This window comes from Archocentrus centrarchus, unplaced genomic scaffold (assembly GCF_007364275.1).
Source record: "Archocentrus centrarchus isolate MPI-CPG fArcCen1 unplaced genomic scaffold, fArcCen1 scaffold_26_ctg1, whole genome shotgun sequence".
NCBI lineage: Eukaryota > Metazoa > Chordata > Actinopteri > Cichliformes > Cichlidae > Archocentrus > Archocentrus centrarchus.
In genome coordinates this window covers 411,534-435,006 of record NW_022060256.1, presented here as the reverse complement: position 1 = coordinate 435,006, position 23,473 = coordinate 411,534, and the positions used below count along the sequence as shown (strand labels likewise).

Below are 23,473 nucleotides of genomic sequence, written 5' to 3'. Positions count from 1 at the left end.
GGTGGCGATTCACAGAGGAGTCAATAATGTGTGTTCTCATTAAAAAATAGTCTTGTTGTTTTTCATTGTGGTTAATGAAATCAAAGTTTTCAAAGATCAAGAATTAATTTTCACTGTTCTTGTTAAGTGAAAGTCTCTCGTTCTAAATATCTCCTGGCTTCAGTTAAATTAAACCTGTTTGTGATTTTAGAGGCAGGGGTAATGCTTTAATATACCCCCTATTATTATTATAAGTTTAACAGAGTAATATTTCTGGTCTCGGTTAATAAGAGCAGCAGCATTTAAATTATGCAATGAGCTGTAAAAATGGCTGCTCCTGCATGACCAGGCTGTTAGGTTCGTCCTCTCTACCCAGAGTAGCAGATATCGTCCTGATGCCCTTCTGTGACCCTGTTCAACTCATGTAACGGCCCATCTCCTGCAGCAAAGCATTCTGTGACGGCACGCCCATTAAAAAAAAAATGTTAACTATTCTGCTGTTGACACAGAAATATCTAATTTTGATTGATTAATTGATCGAGTTACACAAATTGCAAACTAAACTAACAGCATCTGAAGGACTCCTGAATAGATTTTCAGAATTCCTACAGACAGGGAACGCATCACCACAGTTTACATGTGGTTACTAAGCAATAGGTAAGAGTTTTGACCGGGGGACAGGCGGTCACCTCCTGATCGATTCATCGCTCCCCATAGGTCCATTCTGGATGGCCGATGCGATCATAGATCCGACCCGTGCTCCGGTGGCATACGGGCGGTGGGCCGTGCCGCAGCTGTTCCGGAAGCTACAGCAGCCCGGGGCTGAGGGGAGACTGCGGGCGCTGGCCTCACTCTGCGACTTGGTACATGAACCGGAGCGGCTCTACCAGACTGTTAACGGAGGTGAGAGCGATGACCTCGGAGGATTACGGTGACGGTAAAAGTTCACAGAAAATTATGTGGAAATCATCCACGCAGAGGCTTTCTACTCTCCATCATCAGGAGAAGCTATTTTACTGTGTTTGGAGATGAATTCCTGATCAAATGATTGTACGGATCTAAGATTTCAGAAAATGAGAAACAAGTAATGTGTTTGTATTTCCGTTAGGGGCGTGTCCAAAGGTGGGGCAGGACGTGGAAAGTTGGAGAAAGTACAAACTGATTCTTTTCTGCAGGTTTTCTGAATCAGCTGAAGGTTTTGTTCGGGGATGAAGACCCAGCAGTCAGAGCAAAAACCTGCGAGCTGCTTCACCTGCTGACCTCCCACAGCATCGGCAGGTACCCACCTGACCTTTCACCTTCAGTTCAGTCAACAAACATCAGAAATTGCATTTTATTCAGAGTTTCATTCTAATAAACTGCAGAGGTTTGCTGTGCAGACCAAACAGGTACAGAGCCGGGGTCACAGGGGTCACAGGGGTCACAGGCATCCCGTTTAAACCAGAAATACACAAAACAGAAAAGGACAAAAAAAAAAAAAGACAAAAACAGACTTCAAACAACAACCACATAATGCACAGTAACAGACACACAAAACAAAATTAGATGTGAAAGGAAGCAAAAAACAAAACACAAAACTGCAGCATCACCCAAATCCACAACAAAATAAACAAAATTATAACAAAAATTTTTGTTTAAGATTTCAATTTAAACATTCTCATTAAAAAAATAAATCATATCCTGATGGCGGAGGTTTCTCGTTTTCAAAACTTCACGTTTGTGGTGAAGAAGCAAAAAATCTTATTTTTGCAGTTAAACTGAATTTTTCAGTGAAGAGAGAAAAAGTTGAGTCTTCAGAAGTTCAGAGATGACTGTGCCGGGAAAAGGTGAGGGCAGATTGTTAAGCAGTAAAGAGCAGCCGCTGAGCACTGAAATGTTTCCTGCGGGGCTGTCGGTTTCTGCTGTGCTCCAATGACACCAGCAGGTGGCGGCGTGCCGCAGCTGTGAGGTCCAGGTGGAGATGACAGGTGCTGCAGGACTCCTGAAAGCAGGGATCTTTTCATAACATATTTTAAAATTAGGGGAAAAATAATTTTTTTAACCATGAGTAATCTATAAACTTGCAACATTTACAAGTTTTAATCATGACAGCATTTGTAAATAAAATAAATTATTGTATGTGTATTATATGGCTAGTACATATGAAATCTTGTCATATTCTGTGAAATAAAATGTTTTTCACTGTAAATTAATCTAATAAATAATAAAGAAAATGTACTGTTTGTTTAACCATGCTTCCCAAATATCAGGATATCCAGTTTTATTTAATAAACTAGTAAACAACACTGAATTTCCATTTTTGGTATAAACAAAAGATTAAATAATAGAAAATGTTCAAGTTTTTTCTGTATATACTGTAAACCATCAAACAGCAGATAATTTTTCATTTTTTTCCCTCCGTTTTTAGTTCTTTGTGTGTAATTTTGCAGATTTATTTCTTAGTGTGCACCTTTAATCTTTTAGCTTCTTTTTGAGCCTGAAGAGAATAAAAACAGACTTTGAATCGCGTCGTGTGTGTTAGGAAATCTTTTTCTCTGCAGTAAATTCTTTTTGAAACTGTGTTATTTAAATGAGAGCAGCTTTAAAGTAGGTTTGGGTTCATTTGTGCGTCTCTTTGTCGCCTCCTGCAGGCAGGCCCTGCTCGCCTCCTCCCTGCTTCCTCTGCTCTCTCAGCTGTTGGACGACTCCTCGTTCTCCTGCAGGAGAAACGTCCACCGAGTGCTGAACCGCCTCGCTCTGCTGCCTGCAGGTAAACTCAGAGATTCTCAGCTTCACATCAGTGCAGTGTTTTCTCTCAGCAGCCTAACCCTAACCCTAACTCTCAGCAGATGGTGATGTTTGCATGATTTTAATGAGTGGTGTGATCTGCTTCATGAAGGTGAGGTATGAGATGGTGTTTCAAAGCTCACGCTGCATTTGAGGGTCAGGAAACTTGTCCTCAGTGCAGCAGGTCAAACTGTCAGCTTCAGTCTGTGGATGTTTATGATGGAGACTTTGGGTCTTATTTGTGGGCTTTTCCATGTCATGCTGCAGGAGCAGAGGTTCTCCTTTCTCTGGTCCCCAAACTGATGCTGAAGCTCACAAAGGAGGAAGACGAGGAGGTGCAGATGCTGCTTCTCTCCACCCTCACCTACTGCTCCAGGCTGGATGCCCTGCCGGGGTTGGCCTCCGATGGCATCTCGCTGCTGGGATGCAAACTGTCCCACAAGTCCCCAAACATCCGCAGAGAGGCGGCTGCAGCCATGATGGCGCTCAGGTTGAACAGCACGCGCTGATTGAGGCTGCGTTTTTGTTCCATCACCATCCACTGGTTTGACTGACTGTTTGTCCTGATGCTTCCAGCATTCCTGTGGAGGGGAAACGACAGGTTTGCGAGGACGCCGAGGTCCTTTCTGTCCTGATTGGTCTGCTGCAGGACAAAGACGTCGAAGTTCAAGCCAACGCTGCAGGAGTTATCATGAACACTGTGATCATCACCCGAGGTACACACACACCCCAGTTTCTAAAACTCAGGACACTAATGGAAAACATAATCAGACTACAGGATCATGTTCTGCACATCAGTCCGAATTGTTGAAATTTTAAAAATAAAATCTGAGTTAGCCACTGTGGCAGCCTCCCATTTGTCCACAAAGTCCTTTTTGAAGGCCCAACTTTAGCTTTAGCATTCACAGACTATATGGGAGCATCACACACATGCAGATACTTGCTAAACAGTTTCCCATCAAAATCCCAGAATTTCACTCAACAAATTGGAGCTCAGGCTTCTTGGACAGTCTGTTAGTACAACGAACCTCACATCAGCCATATTTGTCAGATAATTGCATAAAAGAAAATGCTTCAAAAGGCTCCAAACAACACAAATATGGTCCATAGGTCCAATTCAGGGACTCCAGCTGGCTGAGGTGAAGCCGCCTTATCCACAGACACCAGAACAGTTTCTGTATTAAGCTGTCAACATGTTTATTTCTGCTGTAAAATCTGTGGGAACTGACCCCCTGATGCTGCCTCTGCTGGACTGCAGAGGAACTGCAGGTTTAGGAGCTTCAGCCCTGGTGTGTGAACATGGATCAGGTTTGGTGCAATCATTACATCATCTGAATCTCTGATTAAATATTTGTCAGTGAAATGCATTCTGGGAGTTATAGTTTGCATCTCCCTTTTAGTTTTTTTTTCTAACCAGATGTTCTGGATATTTCTAAACCCAACTGCAGAAATGAACTATTAATTAGCCCATCAGCTGTGGCAGCTGGCAGTTCAGAGTCTGATTGAATCTCCTCCTCCTGCAGGTAAGCAGCGGTGTTTGGATCTGGATGTCCTCCCTGTCCTCCTCAGCCTGCTGTCTGAGAAGCAACAGGATGATGAGGCGAAGGAGGAGATGAGGAAGAGGAGGAAGGCCCTCATCATGTACATCCTTCGGGCTCTCACTGCACTGGCTGAAGCTCCAAGCGGACGCCAGCTCCTCCTGGAGCAGCTCCCCCTGCTGGAGAAGAAGAGTGAGGCTGCGGAGGAGGACCAGGACATCCGCCGGGCCGCTCAGACCGCCATCCGGGTCATCACCTGGACTACATGATCTCTGACCTCCACAGTTAGTCTCATGCGACGAGATAATAAAAAGCATAACTCATCATACTTTTTGCTGTTCCTATTAAACATTACATGGCCCAGTAAAAACTGTGTGCATCATATATAATATTTCTATAAATGTGCTAACAATTCCAATGAAAGAGCAAAGTGATGGCTACTAAATATTTATAGTATTATTATTTAGTAAATTTTACTTTAAAGTCCTCTGCTTCTAAATATCAACATTTGGTCATTTTGTTAATCTTGTAATAATCATCTTAAGTCATGTTTTCTCTCAGATGTAAACTCTGGGAAAAAGTGAAGAACATTAAACCTTCATTGTTTCTAATGTCCAGCTGAGCCTCTGGCTCAGCTCGTCTCTGTGCTCAGAAACACATCACAACATGTACAAAGTATAGGCCATACAGCTCATAAGAACTGGGTGCTGCCCCTCAGCAGGCTTCCTAAAGTCAGCCAGTCAGAAGAAAGTGAGCTTTCATGGAGCAGGGCCTTAAAGAGACAGAAGTTAAAGCAACTTGTTTCAGACAGAGGTTGAACAGAACAGCTGCATGAAAGTCCAGTATCAGATACAGAAGGATTATTTCAAACTGTGAATCATGGAAAGCTGCTCACAAACTGCTTACAGTTTACCTGAAAGGTCCACGGACAAATATTCACACCACCTTTATTCACCAAGTATAGCTCTTGTATATAATATAATATAATATAATATAATATAATATAATATAATATAATATAATATAATATAATATAATATAATATAATATAATATAATATAATATAATATTTTTAGAAATCTCTAGGGTATTACCTAAACTGTGCAGCAGATGCAAAACATGTTTCTGATACAGTGTCATGGTTTGATGTGGCCGGCAGGACTGAACCCCAGGATGCACACTCGCAGAAAGAACTAAACTTAAAGGTGGTTGATTCGGGAAGTTGCAATTTACTTTTTGTTTAAGAACATTAGCAGTGGGTTAAATAACTGTTTTATGCTTTCATGTTTATTGGTCAGCAATAATCATCAAGCAGCTTGTTCGGTGTGCACTTCCTCTTCTTTACTGCCTGCAAGCAAATCTCTACAGCAGTGTTTTACAGAAAGGTTCAACATTATGATTCTGTTAGAATCATAGAACCCCTGAGCAACTTTAAAATATATGAATATACAGCGCAGCAGGCTGTACTGCTCCTCCTGGTGAATACACAAGACATTACCACCAGTATTCCTAAATGCTGCTTAGGGGCATTACCACTCGTGGTCGCATTGCCCAAGTCACAAGCGGGGGGGTGGGGGTCTCATTTCGGCCAAGGAACGGCCACCGAACTCTCAAGGTCCCGTCAAGATTGTCCGGCCATTTTAAGTGGCTGTATCTATAGCTAGATGGCAAACATATTTGTTCATAGAGGAAATATATGTGCATAACACAGTGAAGGGGATTTTTCTCAGGTCAGACAGGAATATCTGGTAGCTGGGGTGGACACTTTGTCATGTTCAACAATCCAGTGTGACATGATTTGTAATACGGTGCCTTATCCTGCTGGAACATGGTCAGAAGATGAGTACACTGTGGCCATAAAGGGATGGACATGGTCAGCAGCAAAACTTGGGTAGGCTGTGGTGTTTAAATGAGTAGGAACTAAGGGACCTGAGTGGCAGGATGGATCCATGCTTTCATGTTGTTTACACAGCAGAAATTGAGACTCATCAGAAGAAGCAACATTTTTCCGTTCTTCTATCGTCCAGTTTTGGTGAGTGTAAATTGTAGCCTCTGGTTCCTGTTCTGAGCAGGTAGGAGTGGCACCTGGTGTGGTCTTCTGGTGCTGTTGTGCATTCAGAGATGCTCTTCTGCATATCCTGTTTGTAACCAGTGGTTATTTGAGTTGTTGTTGAATTCCTATCACCTTGAAGCAGTCTGAGCATTCTCCTCTGACCTCAGACATCCACAAGGCATTTTCACCCAGAGAACTGCTGCTCACTGGATTCTGTAGCAGCAAGATGTAAGATGCAACCTGGGACTGTGTACACTGAGAAGCACATATAAGTGGTTGGGATAGTTTACAGGATCATCTGTGTGGCATATGGATCAGAAGTAGCTAACCCCTGATGGGAGCCACCTCAGAATGTGACTGAGAACAATACGTCTAAGTTCCTGTGAGACTTTCAGTTTCAGCCAGATGCTGGCCAACCAACCAGACATGGTGATGGCTGACAAGGAGCAGGACCACAGTTGTGACAGATGTGGCATTCCCAGCCAACAGAAACATCACAAATAGGGAGCACAAAAAACAGAGATGTACTAGAGGCTGAAGGAACAACTGTGGAAGGTCCAAAGTGGTAATAGGAGCATTAACCCCCAAACTGGCTCCAGCAAATTCAGGCACAACATCAGAGGTCTCTGTCCACAAGAATGCAGTTGTAGGAACAGCTAAGATATTGCTCAGAACCCTGCAAGTCCCAGGCCTCTGGTGAATACAAACAAAATTTCTGCCTATTGTATTTAGGAAAGAAGTCTGCTTTCTGTTTTGTATAATTAGTCTATATGGACAAAGTATTAGGCCACAGGGAGATAGGAAAAAAGACACACTCTGGAAGAGTGCCAGAGATTAATAATAACTAATGATTAAATGCAGAGTGGGGTATGAACACAGTAAAAACAGTGCAGTGTATGTCGGGCGGTGACCAAGGGCGGAGGCCATAGCGGACCGATCCCCTGCTATCGAGACTGGCTATTGGGACATGGAATGTCAATTCTCTGGTGGGGAAGGAGCCAGAGCTAGTGCGAGAGGTTGAGAGAGACCAGCTAAATATAGTTGTGCTAACCTCAATGCATGGCCTGGGCTCTGGAACCAGTCTCCTGGAGAGGGGCTGGACTCTGTTCCAGTCTGGAGTTGCCCTCAGTGAGAGGCAGTGAGCTGGGGTGGGTATTCTTGTACCCCCCCCGGCTTGCTGCCTACATGTTGGAGTTTTCACCGGTGGACGAGTGGGCTGTTTCCGAGGAATGGGTCCTGACTGTTGTTTGCGCTTATGCGCCGAATGAGTACCCACCCTTTTTGGAGTTGCTGGGCAGGGTGCTGGAGAGTGCTCCATCCGGTGTCTCCATAGTCTTGCTGGGAGACTTCAACGCTCACGTGGGCAATGACAGTGAGACCTGGAGGGGCATGATTGGGAGGAACGGCCTGCCCAATCTGAACCCGAATGGTGTTTTGTTATTTGACTTCTGTGCAAACCATAATTTGTCCATAACGAACACCATGTTCGAACATAAGGATTTCCATAAGTGCACATGGCACCAGGACACCTTAGGTTGCAGGTTGATGATCAATTTTGTAATTGTATCACCAGATCTGCGGCCGTATGTTCTGGACACTCGGGTGAAGAGAGGAGCTGAGCTGGAGTTAAACGGAGCCATCGTCAGGCGACTCAGGAGGGGAAAGCGGTGCTCCACTCAGACGGTTTATAGTGCGGGTGGGGTGCTGCTGACTTCAACTGAGGCTATAGTCGGACGGTGGAAGGAATACTTCGAGGATCTCCTGAATCCCACTGACACAGAGTCTGGGAGTCTGGAAGCAGAGTCTGGGAATGATGAGGATGACTTGCCCATCACTGGGGGTGAGGTCACTGAGGTGGTTAAACAGCTCCTTGGTGGCAGGGCCCCTAGGGTGGATGAGATTCGCCCTGAGTTCCTGAAGGCTCTGGATGTTGTAGGTTTGTTTTGGTTGACACGCCTCTGCAACATCGCATGGAGATCTGGGGCAGTGCCATTGGATTGGCAGACCGGGGTGGTGGTCCCCATCTTTAAGAAGGGAGACCGGAGGGTGTGCTCCAACTTTTGGGGGATCACACACCTCAGCCTCCCTGGTAATGTCTATGCCAGGGTGCTGGAAAGGAGGGTCCGCCTGTTAGTTGAACCTCAGATCCAGGAGGAACAATTCGGTTTTTGTCCTGGCCGTGGAATGGTGGACCAGCTCTTTATCCTCTCAAGGATATTCGAATGTGCGTGGGAGTTTGCCCAACCAGTCTATGTGTGCTTTGTGGACTTGGAGAAGGCATTTGAGCCACGGCTCCTCCACGTTGAAAGGAACGAGTTGACTCAAGTGGCTCGGGCATCTAAGATAAGATAGTGTTTATTTGTCACATGCACAGTTATACACAGTACAATGCACAGTGAAATGTATTTTGTACCTGCAACCTTATATACACACACATATAAATAAGAAGAATAAAAATTAAAAAAAAAAAGTAATTCACACTATACACTATACTCTATATACTATACACTATACACACTTTTTAAATTATAATATTTACATTGTGCAATAATGGTCCAGTTAGGGCTCAGAGTTGAGCAGACGGATGGCTTGTGGGTAAAAACTCTTCTTCAACCTTTCAGTCTTAGCCCTCAGGCAGCGGTAACGCCGGCCTGATGGGAGCAGGGAGAAGAGAGAGTGTCCGGGGTGGCTGGGCTGTTTTAGGATCTTCATGGCCCTCAGCCTGCACTGCTTGGTGTAAATGTCCTGCAGGTTGGGGAGGGTGGTTCTGATGGTCCGTTCAGCTGAACGAACCACCCTTTTTAGGGCCATGAAGTCCTGCTTGGTGCAGTTTCCCATCAAGGTGGTGATGCTCCCACGCATGATGCTCTCAATGGTGCAGGTGTAAAAGTTCCTGAGCACCTTGGGTGGGAGCTTGAAGTCTCTCAGCCGCCTGAGGAGGTAGAGACGCTGTCTGGCCTTCTTCACAGTGATGTTTATGTGATGAGTCCAGGACAGGTCCTGTGAGATGGTCACTCCCAGGTATTTGAAAGTGTCCACTCTTTCCACCTCAGCACCACTGATGACAAGTGAATGGTAGTCCCTCTGCTGCTTCCTGCTGAAGTCCACGATCAGTTCCTTTGTTTTGCTGACGTTGAGCAGGAGGTGGTTCTCCTGGCACCAGTTCTCCAGGCGGGAGACCTCTCTCCTGTAGGCTGTCTCCTCATTGTGAGAGATTAGTCCCACAACAGCAGTGTCGTCAGCAAACTTGATGATGACGTTGGACTCTGACGTGGCCTCGCAGTCATGGGTGTACAGTGAGTACAGCAGAGGGCTGAGCACACAGCCTTGGGGGGATCCAGTGTTGAGGGTGAGGGAGGATGAGGTGAGGTGACCCACTCGTACCACCTGTGGTCTGCTGGTCAGGAAGCTGTGAACCCACCTGCACAGGGATGGGCCCAGGCCCAGGTCCAGCAGCTTAGAGACCAGCCTGGAGGGAACTATGGTGTTGAATGCTGAGCTGTAATCTACAAACAGCACTCTCACATAGTTTCCCTTACCAGTGTCTATGTGTGAAAGGGTCTTGTGGAGGAGGAAGGATATGGCGTCATCTGTGGATCTGTCTGGCCGGTATGCAAACTGTAGTGGGTCGAGGGTGGTGGGCAGTGAGGAGGTGATGAATGTCTTGATGAGTCTCTCAAAACACTTCATCACCACAGAGGTGAGTGCTATGGGCCTGAAGTCATTGGGGCTGCTGGGGTGTGGTTTCTTTGGGACAGGGACTATGATGGACTTTTTAAAGCAGGTGGGAATCACACACAGTTTCAGTGAGAGGTTGAATATCAGTGTAAACACAGGTGCCAGCTGGTCAGCGCAGGTCTTAAGGACACGTCCACTAATACCGTCTGGTCCAGCCGCTTTCCTGGTGTTTACACGTCTAAACGCCCTCCTCACGTCGCGCTCCGTCACAGTGAGTGTCTCTGCCCCTCCGGCCGGGAGCGCAGCGGGCTGTCGGCTTCCCGACTCAAAGCGCGCAAAGAAGATGTTGAGTTCATCAGCCAGAGAAGCGTCGGCACTCACCGGGTGTGTGTGTGGTGCTTTGTAGTCCGTGATGGTGCGTAGTCCCTGCCACAGTCCCCTGGAGTCAGACTGTTGTAGTTGCTGTTCCAGTCTGCGGCCGTAGCGATGTTTAGCCTCTTTCACCGCTCTGCGGACGTTGTATGATGCAACCTTGTAGTCCTCCATGTTCCCAGAGGCGAGGCCGGAGTTGTAGGCAACGGTGCGGGACCTCAGGGCGTCGCGGACAGATTTATCCACCCACGGCTTCTGGTTGGGAAAAGTCCTGATGGTCCTCCTAAGTGAAGTGTCTTCAACAACTTTCCCAATAAATCCCACAACAGTTTCCGTAAACTCCTCGATGTCTCCGCCCGCGCTGCTGCGAAACATGTCCCAGTCGGTTGAATCCAACGCACCCTGCAGAGCGGCCTCTGTTTGATCAGACCACCGTGTCACTTCTCTCACAGCAGGGGGTTCCTGCCTGAGCCGTTGTTTGTATTTCGGCATGAGAAAGACAGAGGTGTGGTCAGACTTCCCAAAAGGCGGAAGAGGCTTTGCTTTGTAGCCATCTTTGAATGGAGAATAGCAGTGGTCTAGGGTCCTCTCTCCTCTGGTGGGGCAGTCGATGTGTTGAATCAATTCCGGTATCAGCTTTTTCAAGTTTGCACTGTTAAAGTCCCCGGCTACGATGAGAGCCGCATCACGCTGGTTAGCCTGATAGGTGGAAATCGCCTCATGTAGCTCGGATAGTGCAGTGTTTGTGTCCGCCTGAGGTGGAATATAGACGGCGCTGAAGATGACCGAAGTAAACTCGCGGGGCAGGTAGTGGGGACGGCATTTCAGGGTTAGGAGCTCCAGGTTAGGTGAACATGATTGTTTCAGAAGGACAACATTCCTACTGTCACACCAGTTGTTATTAATCATTAGGCACACACCTCCTCCTCTTGATTTTCCAGACTCACTCGCTCTGTCCGTGCGATGAACACTGAAGAACTCCGACGGCTGTACGGCGTGGTCCGGTATGAGGGGGGTCAGCCATGTCTCCGTGAGACAGATGATGTTGCAGTCCCTTATGTCCCTCTGAAACTGTATCCTGGCCCTGAGTTCGTCCAGCTTGTTATCCAGTGACTGGACATTAGCCAACAGGATGCTCGGCAGTGGCGTTTGGTGCGCTCTGCGCCTCAGCCTCTCTCTTACGCCGGCTCTTTTCCCTCGGGGCCTTGTCCGTGACCTGGTCCGTCCTTTGTTTGAGCTGGCCCACTGGAAACGCAGTATCTCCCGAGGCCAAGTCGGGTCGGGAGAAAAAGGTGTCAGAATACAGCCAGAGTGCTGTATTCTGATATTAAAAAGAGTCTGTCTGTCATACGTGATATGACACAGAGCAGGCGGAATTATAAAGTCCAAAATTAGAGCTAAACCTAATATATACAAACAAAGCGTAGGAGCAGGTACGACAGCTGCTGACCTCACCAGCGCCATCTTGGTAATCTCATTAGGATTCAATTCAATTCAATTCAATTTTATTTATATAGCGCCAAATCACAACAAACAGTCACCTCAAGGCGCTTTGTATTGTGAGTAAAGACCCTACAATAATACAGAGAAAACCCAACAGTTAAAACGACCCCCTATGAGCAGCACTTGGCGACAGTGGAAAGGAAAAACTCCCTTTTAACAGGAAGAAACCTCCAGCAGAACCAGGCTCAGGGAGGGGCAGTCATCTGCCGCGACCGGTTGGGCTGAGGGAAGAGAAAAGACATGCTGTGGAAGAGAGCCAGAGATTAATATCAATTAATGATTAAGGTGCCGTTTACACGAGACCGTTTTCATTTTGAAACGGTGTCGTTTTGATGAGTTTCGGCCTTGCGTTTACACAACAACGGTGTCGTTTTGATGCGTTTCGCCCTTCTGTTTACACGACAACAGAGTGAAAACGATGTGTTTCAGAAACGGGGTCCAGAGTGGAGCGTTTCAGAAACGCACCGGCTTGCGTTTTCGTGTAAACACTTGAAACCGGGGTGATTTGAAAACGCTCGACTCGCACATGCGCACTATGGTTGCGACGGCCAGTTTTTCGCGCACGCGCAAACTGATAAACAGTACTCGCGGATTCACGAGTGCTTCTTATGCTTTTCCTGTGTTTTTACCGTTTTGTAATTCAGCGTTGTGTGCAGCAGCGATCCAACCTCATCATCGGTCCACACAAAACCTCTCACATTGGCCGTTTTGTAAGTAATGAACAATTTGCCGCACTACCTACTGTGTCACTCCACGCATGCGCGTCTTGCGTAAACAAACTTTGCAAAGAGAAAACCAACGCCAACTTGTGGCCTGGCATGGGAACTACATCGTTTTCATCGTTTCACATGTCCTCGTGTAAACGCGGATCGTTTCTGAAACGCCATCGTGTAAACGAAAGGCTGAAACGCATCAAAACGACACCGTTTCCAGTGAAAACGGCTTCGTGTAAACGGCACCTAAATGCAGAGTGGAGTATAAACAAAGTAAATAAGGTGAATGAGAAGAAACAGTGCATTATGTGAACCCCCCAGCAGACTAGGCCTATAGCAGCATAACTAAGGGATGGTTCAGGGTCACCTGATCCAGCCCTAACTATAAGCTTGATCAAAAAGGAAAGTTTTAAGCCTAATCTTAAAAATAGAGATGCCTCCTGGCCGCCTCTTGGGTGAGGTGTCCTGGGCATGTCCCACCGGGAGGAGGCCCCGTGGTAGACCCAGGACACGCTGGGGAGATTATATCTCTCGGCTGGCCTGGGAATGCCTCATCCTTCCGGATGAGCTGGAGGAAGTGGCTGGGAAGAGGGAAGCCTGGGCCTCTCTGCTTAGGCTCCTGCCCCTGTGACCTGACCCTGGATAAGCGTAAGAGGATGGATGGATGGATGGATGGTTGGAAAAACTCTGACATAGAATGCTTTTTAAAATGTATAAAAAAGCAGGCAGATATCAGTCAGATTCAGTCAGCCCATTTTACTATGAATCTCACATGTCTGACAAACGTTATACAGAATCATAAAGAAACTCACTGCATTTTTTCCTGTATATGATTATTGTTGGCTTGTGTTTTCATTTATTTAGCTAGCCAAAGTTTGATAGCGTCATCAAAAGGAACACATACTTGTGTGTATGTAATATATTGCATTACTTATGTATTATTGTAGGTATTATATGATGTTGAGAGAAAGTTTTTTCCCCCACTCTGCTCTCCACTATACATTTCCTCCCTGACTGCCATCCTGGCTCCCCTTTCTTTGAAGATGCTGGAGGAAGATCAGTTAGAACGGGAACAAGACATTCCTCCTGATGTGTTCATTGGAGATTCACTGAAGTGTTGCTGCTTGGGTGATTGTAGGTACAGTAAGAGTTGTGTTTTTCAGGTTGCCACTGAACATAAAGCCTTCTACCACCCGGAGCTTTTTGTTAGATGTGTGAAACTCTGACATTTCCTAAAAACTGGACTAACAGATGAAGCAGTGATTTATGTCCAGAAATGCAAACAGAAGATGAAGCAGTTTCTTGCTTGGTGAGTCAAACACAGTTCTCAGTGGTTCCCACACATTTACACTCTTTCTGTGGGGTGGGTGGGACGTATGTGGATGTTTTATAACTCCAAAACATGAATTTAAGACAGTCTGACCAGTTTCTTTAGTTTTGTTTAGCTGAGCTGGAAATAAGGATTTTGAGCTTAATTGTCTAAAACTGATGTCAGAATGTCTTGAACTGTTGTTAACATTAAAATATATAAGATTAATAAAGTTTTTGCTACAGTTTATGACCATTTACTTTTTGAAGTATTTGTTCAGTAAACACACTGATGGGCTGCAACAAACTCATTTGTTTTTAGGATTTTTATGAGGATTTCATTATTTCTGCTTTACTGGATACAAAATGCTTTATAAGACAGCCAAAAACATCCGCTTTGCTTTAATGTTCCAGTGTAAACATTTATTATCTGATCTAATCTCAGCCTTCACTGATAGATGATGGCTCTCTGACAGCCAGAGCAGAGTTGCTATTAATATAAACTCACTTTTACTCTAAAAGCACCTTCGCTCTTTGATACTCTCTGTCAGCTGCTGTATGCTGACAGTTCTTGACCAATTCCTGAGGTTGTCCTCTGGTGTACTTCTTCAAGAAATATAAAGAATCCACACTACTTGCAGTCTTTCCTTCAACAGTGATGAACTCAAGAGGGTCCAATCAAAGATTGCTATGTGTGTTGGAGGTAATGAGAATAAAGACTGTTGCTGCACTAACAGAGCTGTAATGTCATTTTTGCATTTTCTTTGGGATGTACTTCTATTGGCACTGCTTTGTTGTTTTCTCCTATAGGTTCATTGTACTGAGTTTGTGAATCCTAAAGTTGTATATCTGTTGACACTCCAGTTTTATTGCCTCCTGTAGATGGATGATCAAACTGCTGCCCTGAGCTTTGTGGAACAGATTCAGTGTCAGGAACTGAGAGGCGGTTTATATTTTGTATTTTCCAAATATGAATTCATACCATCTGAATAAACTCTTGAACTCAGTACATCTGAACCTCTGTACTTAAGCACAGGAACTCTTGCAGTGTGCACTGCTATTTTACTTTGTAATTAAAGTAATTCCTTCTTTTGTCTTATTTGCTCCTCCTGAGCCTCCAGTTCATATTTTTTTCTTAAGGGCAGCTGCCATCATAACAAGAGCAGCCCTTTCAGCCTCTGCTTTGAGGCAGGCTGATGAGATTGATGATTTCAAAGACCCATGATTGCAACAACCAGCTGACAAACATGTCATCACCAACACCAACATTAGAAATGCTGTCATCCAGTCCAATATCATCAATACTAACAGTTATACCTGGCAGAGCATCATTGACTACAGCATCATCTTTATCATCACCACATTCATTTTTATCACCATCAACATTATTGTCATTAGTACCACTGTCTTTGTACTGGTTTTTGACAGGTAGCCACTTTTTCATTTTCTGTATCATCTCTTTATTACTGTGCATTTGAGTTCCAAACCATTCATTTTGTTTCAACATTTCATCCTCTGGTATTAATGGTTTAAATGACTCATGACTCATTCTTCTGTTTCCACACTACGCTGTCATGGCCGGGGAGGAAACGGGCAAGGAAGGGCAAAAACGCAGGACTCCAGAGGTAACTTAAAAGGGCGTTTATTCCACCGGGGAAACACAAAAATACAAAAACCTTGGAAGGGAGGCACAGGGAGACGAAGGGCAGGCGCAGGGAACACAGGAACACACGGACACACAACGTCAACGACGCGACAAGGAGCATGGGAAACACAAGACTTAAATACACAGAGGGGCTGATGAGGGAAGAGGAAACAGGTGGGCACACAGGTGATTATGATTACCCTAACGGGGGGAAAGCAAAACTGAAGACAAGGAACAGACGACCATCAAAGTAAAACAGGAAGCCAGAAAGGGGGAGACAAAGACGCAGACGCAGACTAGACACCAGGAAAACATGTGGAACAAGATGACAACATAGAAACCGAGAAAATAACACCAAGAAAACATAACACTGGGCCACCGGCCCAGGACATGACTGTACCCCCCCCTCAAAGGCCGGCTCCCGACGGCCAAAACAAGAAACAAAACCAGACCAGGGCGGGAGGCGGGGGACCAGGAAGGAGGGCCCGAAACAAAAACAGACAGGGAGCAAACAAAACCAGGAACAAACCCAAAAACACAAGGAAGCACTGGAGCAAGGGTAGAGCACGAGGGCAAAAAACAATAAGCAAAAGGAACCGAACAAAGAAAAGCAACGGCACAAGCTGAATACAGTCCAAAAACCAGAGCAAAAACACGGGGATGAGAAAACAAAAAAAACAACCGGATGAAACAAAAGCGACGGCACAAGGCCGGAGAGCTCCAATGTCCAAAACAGGGGGTCGAAACAAGGAACAGTCCAGGAGCTATGACAAAACAAAAACAGCAAGGGAACAAACAGTCCACAGTTCAGGGGAGTCAGTGGGAAATCCAAAACAAAAAACACACAGTTCAGGAGGCCGCAGAGGCCAAGGGGCCACAAAGCAAAGTCCCAACGAGGGAGGCCGACCGCGCTCCCAGCGGCGGCGGCGACGAGGACGAGAAGGAATCACTGGAGGCCGACCGCGCTCCCAGCGGCGGCGGCGACGACGAGGGGGAGTCACTGGAGGCCGACCGCGCTCCCAGCGGCGGCGGCGACGACGAGGGGGAGTCACTGGAGGCCGACCGCGCTCCCAGCGGCGGCGGCGACGACGAGGGGGAGTCACTGGAGGCCGACCGCGCTCCCAGCGGCGGCGGCGACGACGAGGGGGAGTCACTGGAGGCCGACCGCGCTCCCAGCGGCGGCGGCGACGACGAGGGGGAGTCACTGGAGGCCGACCGCGCTCCCAGCGGCGGCGGCGACGACGAGGGGGAGTCACTGGAGGCCGACCGCGCTCCCAGCGGCGGCGGCGACGACGAGGAGGAGTCACTGGAGGCCGACCGCGCTCCCAGCGGCGGCGGCGACGGGGAGCAGGCACCGGAGGCTGACCGTGCTGCCAGCGGCGGCGGCGGAGACGAGGAGAAGACACTGGAGGCCGACCGCGCGGCATGCGGCGGCGACGAGGAGGGGTCACTGGAGGTCGACCGCGCTGCCAGCGGCGGCGGCGACGAGGAGGGGTCACTGGAGGCCGACCGCGGGGCAAGCGGCGACGGGGAGCAGACACTGGAGGCCGACCGCGGGGCATGCGGCGGCGGAGAAGGGCGACCCCGGGCTCTGGTGGGGAACCCTCGGGTGACGTGGAGCGCTCGGACTGAGCAGAGACCCCCACCGGCTCGGACTGAGCGGGACCCCCTGGCTCGGAGCGCTCGGACTGAGCGGAGACCCCCATCGGCTCGGACTGAGCGGGACCCTCTGGCGCGGAGCGCTCGGACTGAGCGGAGACCCCCATCGGCTCGGACTGAGCGGGACCCTCTGGCGCGGAGCGCTCGGACTGAGCGGGACCCCCTGGCTCGGACTGAGCGGAGACCCCCATCGGCTCGGACTGAGCGGGACCCTCTGGCGCGGAGCGCTCGGACTGAGCGGAGACCCCCATCGGCTCGGACTGAGCGGGACCCTCTGGCGCGGAGCGCTCGGACTGAGCGGGACCCTCTGGCGCGGAGCGCTCGGACTGAGCGGAGACCCCCATCGGCTCGGACTGAGCGGAGACCCCCATCGGCTCGGAGTGAGCTGAGCCCATGGGCTGAACGGGGCCTACATAGTGAGGCACCGGATGCGTAGGCTGGGACCGCGGAACAGGGCACACTGCTGCTTTATTGAGCAGCAGGGGCTGCTCGGGGAATAGCCGAGGTGAAGGGGACTGCGTGGAAGCAGGCCGGGAGACGACTGGCTGCGTGGAAGCAGGCCGGGAGACGACTGGCTGCGTGGAAGCAGGCCGGGAGACGACTGGCTGCGTGGAAGCAGGCCGGGAGACTACTGGCTGCGTGGAAGCAGGCCGGGAGACGACTGGCTGCGTGGAAGCAGGCCGGGAGACGACTGGCTGCGTGGAAGCAGGCCGGGAGCCAGAGAGAGCGGGCTGTGAGCTAGGGAGATCTGGCTGTGTGGAAACAGACTGCGAGCGAGAGAGAGCAGACTGCGTGGAAGCAGACCGAGAGCTAGGGAGATCTGGCTGCGTGGAAGCAGACCGAGAGCTAGGGAGATCTGGCTGCGTGGAAGCAGACCGAGAGCTAGGGAGATCTGGCTGCGTGGAAACAGACCGAGAGCTAGGGAGATCTGGCTGCGTGGAAACAGACCGAGAGCTAGCTGACACTGGGGCCTGAGAGGGAGCTGACACTACTGGAGCTACAGAAGGAGCAGGAGCTGAGGGAACTGGGACCAAAACCGAAGGAACTAAGACAGGGGCTGAGGGAACTGACTGAGAGGGCACTGAAACAGCTGACACTGGGGACCGAGGAAGAGTTACTGGAGCTGACTGAAGGCGAGGGAGAGCGACTGGAGCTAGAGCTGACTGAGACCCTGCTGCTGCAGCTAACACAGAAAACCGATGCGAAGGCTTGGACCTGGCTGCCCCCACCCGCGGAACAGGTACGGGTGCAGAGGTCGGCCCGTCCGTGGCTGCCCCCACCCGCGGAACAGGTACGGGTGCAGAGGTCGGCCCGTCCGTGGCTGCCCCCACCCGCGGAACAGGTACGGGTGCAGAGGTCGGCCCGTCCGTGGCTGCCCCCACCCGCGGAACAGGTACGGGTGCAGAGGTCGGCCCGGCCGTGGCTGCCCCCACCCGCGGAACAGGTACGGGTGCAGGGGAAGCTGGAGCTAAGGGAGCTGGAGCAGGGTGAACAGAGGGAGCTGGAGCTAACTGAGGGGTCTGGGACTGCGACTGAGGGGGAGCTGGAGCTACAGCTGACTGGGAACACTGCGACTGAGGGGGAGCTGGAGCTACAGCTGACTGGGAACACTGCGACTGAGGGGGAGCTGGAGCTACAGCTGACTGGGAACACTGCGACTGAGGGGGAGCTGGAGCTACAGCTGACTGGGAACACTGCGACTGAGGGGGAGCTGGAGCTACAGCTGACTGGGAACACTGCGACTGAGGGGGAGCTGGAGCTACAGCTGACTGGGAACACTGCGACTGAGGGGGAGCTGGAGCTACAGCTGACTGGGAACACTGCGACTGAGGGGGAGCTGGAGCTACAGCTGACTGGGAACACTGCGACTGAGGGGGAGCTGGAGCTACAGCTGACTGGGAACACTGCAACTGAGGGGGAGCTGGAGCTACAGCTGACTGGGAAGAAGCTAAGGGAACTGACAGGAGTGGCTGAGAGGCTGCAGCAGTGGTCTGTGGTGCTGGCTGTAGGTGAAGGGTGGTGATTACAAAGTCTTTCACTAACCCGTGCAAGGAGTCCAACAGCCAAGGGAAACTGGCAATCAGGTCTTGAAGCCTGGTGGTGATGACTTCCTGTTCCTCCTTACACGGGTCAGATAACAAGTCCAAGCATAATCGGTCCACTCTTCGGATCAGAATTTTCCTGCTCTCCTCTGAGAGGGAGGAAGCAGCAGAGTACATGACGTCATGAACAGGAACAGTCACTTTCGGGAACAGAACAGACTCACTCACTGTGTCGGTGGGCTGAAGTTGCTCTTTCTGCTGCTGAGAGCCAAACTTCCACCCCACGGAAGCAGGCTGAAGACTCGCCTGTGCAGACGGCTGGGATAGCCGTGGCGTTATACCACGCGGCGCCGGAAAAAACTCCTCCCGCAGCTGCCGGGAAACCCTCCTCCTCCCTTGCTGCTCCGTCTGTGAGAGGGAAGAGGGGCGAGCGAACGGAGAGGCAGGTGAGGGAGCGGCCGGCGCCAAAAACAGTCCGCCCACGCGGCAGACCTGCGGTTTAGGCGGGGGCGGTGAGCGGCGTCGCCGGGGACCATTCAAAAAAGCTGGTCCCCCCAGCGCCAGGCGAGTGCCGTTGTAGCGGCCGGAGCTTGCAGGGTCTTTACTATGGTCGCGTCGTTCTGTCATGGCCGGGGAGGAAACGGGCAAGGAAGGTCAAAAACGCAGGACTCCAGAGGTAACTTAAAAGGGCGTTTATTCCACCGGGGAAACACAAAAATACAAAAACCTTGGAAGGGAGGCACAGGGAGACGAAGGGCAGGCGCAGGGAACACAGGAACACACGGACACACAACGTCAACGACGCGACAAGGAGCATGGGAAACACAAGACTTAAATACACAGAGGGGCTGATGAGGGAAGAGGAAACAGGTGGGCACACAGGTGATTATGATTACCCTAACGGGGGGAAAGCAAAACTGAAGACAAGGAACAGACGACCATCAAAGTAAAACAGGAAGCCAGAAAGGGGGAGACAAAGACGCAGACGCAGACTAGACACCAGGAAAACATGTGGAACAAGATGACAACATAGAAACCGAGAAAATAACACCAAGAAAACATAACACTGGGCCACCGGCCCAGGACATGACATACGCACTTAAAAACATTTCATATTTGTGCCACATCTCAGACACTGTTTGGCTTGAAAGCATCAGTTGTTGAATTTCCTTTGTTAACTTGTAAAGTTTCTTTAGCCTAAAGTTTTTTTCCATTTGATGTGACATTATTTTTGCTTCCAGTGCTTTAATTATAAGTTTGGCTGGTCTTTTACTGAGTTCATTCCACTTCACTCTGAACAACAGATGCATTTATTTTCAATTCACTCATTTTAGTTATAATTTATTGTCAAAACCTTTATTTAAAGTTGTGATAGGATTTACCAATATCCTAGTTGTAAGAGGGGCAATCTCTTCAACTCAGCTTGCAACAAATTTAATCCTACTGTGATTTCTGGTACAGGATCCAACGAGCAGTGCCATCTTTCTATACTCATCCATTAAAGTGTAGCTTTTCAACATATTGTAGGGGCAATCCAACCACCAAAAGGCCACTGGAGAGAATCTGAAGTCATTTCCAACTCGTGGTGATGAAAACACCGAGGGCTCCCATGGCCAGTACTTTTGACGTTTTATCGTCTGAAGCTTAAAAATATCTACAAAAATTGAGAGCATGATTGAAAGATAAAAATGAGCTCAAAAGTAGTGATAGGATTGCTGTGCCGAGAAATTCAGGAAGTCTTTTTTTAGCACATATCGAAACTTGCTTCATTAAGGGCGAGAGACGTCACTGATGACATCTGAAGCCTCGCTGGTCCAGGTAGTGGTTTGAGTGTAGGCTTGATTTATGAAAACGCAATGGACACTGCAAGATGTGTTAGTGTTCATGCTGGAGTTTCACCAGTTTACTGTGACACAGAAGAGCTGGTTACAATGGAGCTGCTAAAGGTGAAGGGTTTCCCTGTATGGCAACACTTGCTGATCTCTCCTAGTGAGGTATTACACATAATGTGCCTATAGATAAAAATGTGTTACTACTATAATATTTACAAGTATTCTTTTTATTCTTTCCTCTCTATTCCAAATGTATTCCATGCATTTGAAGCTGGGGTAGAACAGTAACACCTCATCTATAGGTATCATCTGGCATGAAATGACAATAAAGGTTGTGACCAGCAGGGGGGATTTCTGTGCACACGAAGCCTCGAAAAATGAACCTTCCAGTGATCCAGTGCTCTTGTCTCCGCCCATTTACCTAGGGGAATTACCTAGGCAGTATTATCCTCATTCCATATCGAAAGTTCTGTGAGGAAACATCAGTTCGTCGCTTTTCTGCTCTTCAGGTATGCTGTATGATGTTTGATGTTACTATATGAGTTATCACTTATTTTCACTTTGGGAGCTTTGGTTTTTTTAGCTGTCTGTTCCTGTTTATCATGATTTTGTTTTCTTATGTTATTTAGTTTTGGTTTCTGTTCTGACTTTTATTATTAGTCTTTCATTGTGAGACAGAGAAACTCTGTGCTTTTGTGTTCAGTGTGAGTTTTATTTTCTGTTTTACTTTGAAAGTGATTTTTCTTCCATATCTTTTGTTAGTTTTACTTCGTTTGTGATCATCTGTCCCGTTCTGATTGTTTTCGTGTGTGTGTGTGTGTGTGTGTGTGATTACTGCCACCTGTTTTCCCCTTCTGTTCCTGAGAAACGGAGGCCATTTCTCAATATGCGCACTTAAGTTCTTGTGCACCTGTGTAATCAGTCTCAGCGCAAGTATTGTTCCAATTCATGAGCTGTATTCAAAAGTATGCAAAGCAGCTCTGTGTTCTTGCTCCGCCCCTTTTATCAAGGATGCCTCGGGTGGGGACACGTGTGGACTTTGTGCAGCCAAGTAGTGATAGGAAAATTAATTTTTAGTGAACTGAACCACTTTGAACCAATTAATTTGAAAATGGGTTAATTACTCGAAGCTTCAGTTTGAGCGCCCTCTCCTGGAGAAGTGCAAGGCTTTAATTATACACACGCACGCGCACACACGTCTCAATGATTACCTTACTTTTGCAGAAAATACCATTTGATCTGAAGCATCTTTGCATTCTTTGAGACACACACACATCATGACTGAATATCGTGATACCAAGCACTATTTACAACTAAAGATGGATGAAAGTGTGTGTTGTTGTTGAGCAGAGAGTGGGTCCATGTACTTTTTAGGAACACTCAGTTTTCTTGAGGTTAATCTTTTTTCTTTTTTTTTCAGCTGTTTTTGGATTGAGTCGGTTTATTTTCATTTCACAACGACATATGGCGGTGAATCACCTGACTGGACCGTATCCCTCTCAGGTGATTCATTCCGGGATTTAAGCAGTCATATGTCACGTGATTTTTTTTTTTTTCTTTCGTCCCAAAGCAAGCTTAGAAGTAGTGGTTCTATTGAATTGTAAGCTCAGGTTTTGACTGCCATCACTACAGCCAAGTATCCCAGGATGGATTTCAAACAAAACTCTATTATAAATTTCTTTACCACCTTCTAACATCACTCCAGTGTAAACTGATGAACAAATCAGTCCATTCTTAACTGTAATCTTTTCAAATTATTTCACATTGATGGTATTTTTTAATAATCTAATTTTTAAAGAACTCTAGTAATTAGGCATCTCTTGGGTAATTTCCACTGTAAATATTAATCCCAGTATTAATTAAGGAGGAAGACAGGAAAAAGACTGGATCTGAGCTCTGACATCATCAAGCATGCTGCTGTTCCTATTGTAGAACCTTTGCACTGCAGCCTCCCATGTGAACTTGCTAAGTACGAACGAGCAGATACAAACTTGCATACTTGAGTATTGAGAAATAGCTAGAGATGATGTGAAGTGCAGTGAAAAATCCATGCCCTCTGTTTTTATAGGTCAAAGATGGCAACTTGCATGGATGACATATGGAGAGACATCCAGGGTAAAAAAGTAAGTCACCAGATAATTCTCATATCATATATAATGACTGAGCTGTTGTCCTTTCAGCAGTTAATGTTAAATTAAACGAATTAGTGTAGTAGATCTTTTGTTTCTTCTGGCCTTTTGTGACTGTCTGCATTTAAAAAAAACCAACTCAAACTTTGTTAAATGATCTAACAACTTTTCTTTAAATGATTTTCTCTTTCAGATTTACCCTGTGACTGAATATTCCATGTCAAATCGTATTGCTCTGCTGATCAATAATATAAAT

General features: G+C 47.7%; 1 protein-coding gene across 1 annotated transcript; it reads left to right on the top strand.

Annotated features, from left to right (window-relative positions):
* Positions 1-624: 624 nt before the first annotated feature.
* Positions 625-4,642, top strand: rsph14 (radial spoke head 14 homolog). Its single transcript, XM_030723659.1, has 6 exons — positions 625-882; positions 1,155-1,257; positions 2,610-2,728; positions 3,013-3,235; positions 3,322-3,461; positions 4,269-4,642. Exons 1-6 carry the CDS (start codon positions 708-710, stop codon positions 4,550-4,552), a joined length of 1,044 nt encoding a protein of 347 aa, XP_030579519.1. The 5' UTR covers positions 625-707; the 3' UTR covers positions 4,553-4,642.
* The last annotated feature ends 18,831 nt before the right edge of the window (positions 4,643-23,473 follow it).

Bases quoted from the DNA above. Each gene is read 5' to 3' on its own strand.
- rsph14 (XM_030723659.1), top strand. From the start codon at position 708: ATGGCCGATGCGATCATAGATCCGACCCGTGCTCCGGTGGCATACGGG. The intron at 2,729-3,012 runs GTAAACTCAGAG...GTCATGCTGCAG, and splicing joins CCTCGCTCTGCTGCCTGCAG to GAGCAGAGGTTCTCCTTTCT. The intron at 3,462-4,268 runs GTACACACACAC...CTCCTCCTGCAG, and splicing joins CACTGTGATCATCACCCGAG to GTAAGCAGCGGTGTTTGGAT.